The 6000-nt window shown below is 34.2% G+C and overlaps 1 protein-coding gene across 1 annotated transcript; it reads right to left on the reverse strand.

Moving 5' to 3' along the window:
- Nucleotides 1-1750: 1750 nt before the first annotated feature.
- LOC144551671 (ethylene-responsive transcription factor 1-like) lies at nucleotides 1751-2862 on the reverse strand. Its single transcript, XM_078299734.1, has one exon. It carries the CDS (start codon nucleotides 2788-2790, stop codon nucleotides 2170-2172), a length of 621 nt encoding a protein of 206 aa, XP_078155860.1. The 5' UTR covers nucleotides 2791-2862; the 3' UTR covers nucleotides 1751-2169.
- Nucleotides 2863-6000: the final 3138 nt, after the last annotated feature.

Raw genomic sequence — 6000 nt, forward strand, 5'->3', positions numbered from 1 at the left:
AACGAATTGCTATGAGTTATTAATATCCATAAACATCTGTCATCATGTAGCTGTAATGAAATCAGGAAACATTTTTGAAGTGTTCTTTATTTCTAGAAGCCATGAGTAACTTTGCTCCAGATGCTTCTCGGAAGAATAAGTTCTAGAAAACCAAAAACGTAGAAATAGAAAGAAACTTGTTGCTTTAGACTTTTAAGATTAAATCAACGATGAAGTTCTAGAAAATATGGAGGAAAAGTTAGAGCCTATAAAAGGTCAAACTCATAATTTTTTTTGTTAATTAACTTCCTTCCAGATTGTTAAGCTTCATTGTCAAGACCAAGAACTAGCATCCTCTCTTAAATACAGATAGTATCTCAACCGTCCGATCATATATGAATATTTTTTTTTATAACAATCAGCTTAAAAAATTGAGACGGACGATTCTACTTAGGTCAGCGACCCAAGGGGATGACACAAATTTTGGAATTGACTTGTATTTTATTATTATATTTATAAAATCATCAGAAGAATTTTGATTTTACAAGTTATGTTATAGGGAAACAAAATAGTCTACCAGAATGTAATTGACATAGCTGACGGAATACTGAAAATGGCACAAATTTTAAAAAATATATATGGAAAAAAAAAAAACTAATTTCCATTGCTATTCCAACATGTTGAAAAATGTACATATTTTGTTAGCAGTCTTATTAATGATACTTTTAAAGAGCGATGCTCCAGTATACAATATTGTATGAGAATAAATTTACCAATTAATCTTAATTGTATAATCAAACAAGGATAACTATGAACTGTTTGCTTTGCTTTTAAAACTAGTTTCTAATTTTATTAAATAAATATTCACTAAGCAATATAGATTAACATTAAATTACTTTTATATGTCTATTATTACATAAGGAAATACGTGACACGCTGTGGCATGACATGACAAATACGTCGTGACTTATCATATGACGTGACCAAAATGATAGTAGATGGTTACGACATGTAGGGAAACCTGGATATTATGTGCACCAAAAAATAAAAAAAAACTAGAAAAAACTAGATACTTTATGCGTACTAAAAAAGTTTTTTTTTTTTTTTTAGAACCAAATAGCAGCTACCAGGATTACATGCATACTAAAAAAGTTAGATACTATATATTTCATACTGTGACGTGACATGTAAGTTATCGCTCAAATGTGATCACGTCACATGATTGACACATATAACGTGACGTAGTGTAACGTGATTAATCACGGCGTGACTAATTTTTTTCTCTAACTATTATTTGATTTTGGAAAGAGTTAGGCTGGGGTGCTATGGATAGCATATTGGCCTCTATGCTACGGCTCAATATTCGAGTTTTCAAAATCCAAACGGTCGATCTGAACCGTTCATCTTATTCTCCATATTAATATCTGCTTGGAGACCAAATTTTATAATTTTCTGAATTTTTTTACTATTTATTAAGCCACTTTGAAAATCGCTAATCCAACGGTTTTACTGTTTTGTGCAGCCACCGTTGGATCAACAATTTTGTAAAATACTTAATAAATAGTAAAAAAATTCAGAAAAATGTAAAATTTGGTCTCCAAGCAGATATTATTATGGAGAATAAGATGAACGGTTCGGATCGACCGTTTGGATTTTGAAAACTCGAATATTGAGCCGTAGCATAAAGGCCACTATGCTATCCATAGCACCCCAGCCTAACTCTTTTGGAAAATACCATAACATAACCATCCAATCATATTAACACGATGTATCCAACAAAACTTGATATATTGAAGAAATTAATTATCTTAAGATGATAATTCTCAAAAATGAGATTTACACCTCCAATTATCACAACTACGGACAGCAAAATGGTCCACAACAGACTTTTGTTCCTTATCGAATAATTCTGACAATTTCATGTAATATTTTTAAATGAAAAAAGGCGCCTTTTGCTCCTAATTAAAGATAATCTATACTAAGATGCAAATTTGATATTCACATTACGGACCCACGCATACAGCACCCAATGCGATGTTGCGACATGTTCATTACACCCTCAAAACCGCAGAAGAACTGGACGTTCTCCCCTCTTTTTCGTTATCCCAATTGCTCCATTGGACCCACTAGTCAGTCAAACACCAAGACACCAATCCAGAAGCTAGCCAACCAATGGATTCGCTACGCGCGTTACCTAACCAACCACAGGTCCACAGCATCCTGCTCTTTCTTTATCGGATTCAATACCTTACCCGAACCCGGATCCTCCGTTCTCCTCCTCTTCTTTGGCGAACCCATATCCGAATCCGACGAAACCTCGGGTCCCAACCCCACCTTGTCGTTCCCATGGAAACCAATTTTTAGCGGGAAGTTAAGTAGAGCTTTTGAACCCCGCATCCGATAAGCAGCCTTGTCATAAGCAACCGCCGCCTGCTCCGCCGTGTCAAAGGTCCCCAACCAAACCCTTGCACCGTTCTTCGCCGGGTCTCGGATCTCCGCCGCGTACTTGCCCCAGGGTCGCCGCCTCACTCCTCTGTAGTGTTTTTCCCCCTTCACGGGTCTCGGTCCGGGGAGAGATTCTTGCTGTTCGGGTTTGCAACCATCAGGTACCCAACCCGAGGCGAACGCATCTTTTAAGGCGAAGTACACGACCATGTCGTCAGAGTCATCAAGCTGAAAGGGGAGCTCTCGCCATTGGTCGGCAATTAGTCGGCTGAAGCTTGAGCTCCGGTAATACACTGGTCGCGATGGCTGTATCGGTTGTCCTGGCTTGGCTGGTGTAGGTTTCTCTATATGGTGGAGACTAAGCATTTCGGCTTTCCTCGATTGCTTTGTTTCCTCCTCTTCGTATAATTCTGAAGTTGGTTTGGTTTGTTGATTAACAATGGATGTTTAGTGGAAAAAAGGGGGAGGGGATGTATATATAGTGACTGAGGAGTGGGCCCCATGAAAGGTAGTCCGCTTCCCTTGAAATTTCGACGCACGTGACATTTTATTTTCACACCTTTTTTTTTTTTTTTTTAAGCGGACATTTATCTTTTCCATCCCGTTCGAATAAAGAAATTATAACTTTTATTTATGTATCTCAAATATTTCTTCCTAGAATACCTTTGTTGTAAAATATTTCTTTGAGGTGGATGTTCTTAAATCATATATAACGAGAAAGTCTTTTCTAAAATTTTGAGACCATTGGTGTAGGTGAAAAATTTATTTGGACTTCAAAAGTTATAAGTTGCTCGGTTTATTGGTTTAAGACTATAGATTGAGAAAGATTAATATCCAACAATTAGAGGGGTATTAGAGAAAGTTTGATAAAGAATGTAAGCTGGGATGGAACCCGAGCGGATTGGATTAAAGATGTATGACGTCTGTGATGAGGTGGTCTACGATATCAATTACGTCAGCACAGAGATTTTGACACCACCGGATCAGTTGTGAATTTAAGATATAACCTTGGAATGCTGACAGATAGGGCTGCACAAAAAATTCGTAGTTCGTGATTCGATTCGAGTGTGATTCGAAAAAGTTCGTAAAAAAAATTGATTTGAAATAGTTTGAAATTAATTCAAATTAAATTCAAACTCAACTTGGTTTACTCAAAATAGGTTCGCGAACTATTCTAGTTTGAATCTCAAAATAACGTGAATCGTTGATTTCCATTGATGACTTATGTTCGCTGATGACTTAAAAGTTAAAACATAAGGCTGCCCGACCATAAGTCATAACTCGTAAGTCGTAACCCTCGCTTTCAGTTCTAAAACCCTAGACGACTTTCATCTCTCGCTTTCGCCGACTACGATCACTCTTCCTTATAATAAAAAAAAGTTTGAAAAAGATTCGAAATTGAGTTCGTAAAAAATTCAATTTGAAATTAATTCAAACCAAACTCAAACTATAATAAGTTCGATTCGGTTCAATTCATTTGCAGCCCTACTTGGAATGCTTATGGTTATAGGCTACCAGAATCGGTCTTTAGATTTTGCACGCAGCATTTGGATCATAAACAATCTGATTCGAGTCGAGTTAGGCAAAGTTCGAACTTAACTCGTGCTAGAATGAGTTGAGTCGAGTCAGCTCCTTTCGTGGTATGAGTTGAGTTGAGTTGAGTCGAGTCAATTTAGTGTTGTGAGCTATGCATGGATCACAAGTCAAAAAATAATTTTATGTTTTTCTTACAATGAGCTTCGTCATCTTGTGATGGACATAATGAAAACAGTGACGGAGCAAAAGGCAAAAAAAAATAGAGTTAATTGTCATTTATTTATTTTCAAAAAAATTATATTGTGTCTTATTTTTTATATAATTTAGAGTAAAATGTTATGCGTAGTACATAATTAATCGTCATTTGCAGTATGAAAATTTGATATAATTGACCTCACTAATATTTAACTCATCTAGCTTAAAAATCTAACTCCACCTCTTTCATTGTAAGAATATAACAAGATATTCACAAGATATCTCCTTTTTGTAATGAGTCAAATCAAACAAGATATCACAAGTTTTTTTCCAAACTGAGCTCAAACAAGCCACTAGCTATAATATATTTTTGCTAACCCTATATACCATTATCTCAAGCCACTAGCTATAATATATTTTTGAGAGCCCTATATATACCATTATCTCAACTCTCAAGCCACTAGCTATAATATATTTTGCTAATCCTATATACCATTATCATTCTTTGAGAAATGAGACCCATGTGTCCAATGGAGAATCTAAGAACAAGCAATGGGGTCAATTGACCATATTTATTTATTTATATAAGAATTATTATATAATTTAAACTAAAATGTAATGAGCCTGTAAAATTGATTTTATGAAAATTTTATATAATTGACTCTCGTAGTTCGAAACTCTGGCTCCGCCCCGGCATGTGCCTCCCTTAATTATCATATAATGATCATATCAGTACCGCCACATCATCAGTTGTATATATTTTGGGGAAAAAAAAACCCTAATGAAAGGAATTATTATGAACTTTTTTAATCATTATTATGAACTCGAAGTGATTTCGAATTTTCAGGTTCAAGATCAATGTTCAACTTAGAATGATTTTAAATTTAGAGGAAGGAAATTTTGTTTAAAAACATTATTAAAATGGATATTAAAGGAAATATTGTCTGAGGTGTTACAATGTGTAAAAGGTTTTGTTTATTCTAGCTCTAATTACTCCAACGTAAGCCTAAATATGACTAAGACTTAATTTAAAAAATGATGTCACAATCTTGACAAGAAGACTGATTGAAAATTACAATACTGACAATTTATTTTTATTGTAAAATTACACTTTCATAAACCAATATTATGTCGTCTTTGTCATATTATGTTGTATTGTGCAAACTAAAATAAAGATTGTGCTTCAAAAGAAGACAACTTAGAGCATCTACATTTCTGAAATTTTTGGAGTTTCTAATTTGATGTGATAGTTTTTAAACCAATTTCAAGGATGCAGATGAGTTTCTTATTTAGCAACTTTGCTCCAAAGTTTCTTAATAAGAAACCGTTTATAAACTCTGACGTGGCCAAATAATTCGCTGGAATTCTTTTCTCTAGTAATTTATTTGCTTATGTAGCAATTAAGAAACTCTAATTTTAGTTTTAGGGATGTGGGGGTTTAGAAACTTTCAGAGACAAAATTTCAAAAAATTAGTTAACAGTTATTTAGAAACTCCAAGAGTTTCAGGGATGTAGATGCTCTTACAGTTTTAGATTATTGACAGCGGTGGAGCCATATTATTATAAAAATAATTTTTATTTTATCATGTTTTTGACAACAACAAAAAATTATAAAAATATATCTTTATTTAAAGTAATTACACAATTATATTTTATTCTGAAAATTGAACATCACTCTATTTTTGACTCCGTCTCTAATTATTTTGTCGTAGAAAATGTAACAGAAAATCAAAGCTCGGCTCCAAGTTGAGCACCAAGCGAAACATTAACTTCGAGAAGGTTTGGGATGGAACTTGTATACAGGACCGCCACTTGTTAAGGAAAAAAGTAAAAGAAATCAGATTT

This window comes from Carex rostrata, chromosome 3, assembly GCF_964058835.1.
Source record: "Carex rostrata chromosome 3, lpCarRost1.2, whole genome shotgun sequence".
NCBI lineage: Eukaryota > Viridiplantae > Streptophyta > Magnoliopsida > Poales > Cyperaceae > Carex > Carex rostrata.

Excerpts from the sequence above, each read along its gene's own strand:
- LOC144551671 (XM_078299734.1), bottom strand. The coding sequence starts at position 2,790 with ATGCTTAGTCTCCACCATATAGAGAAACCTACACCAGCCAAGCCAGGA.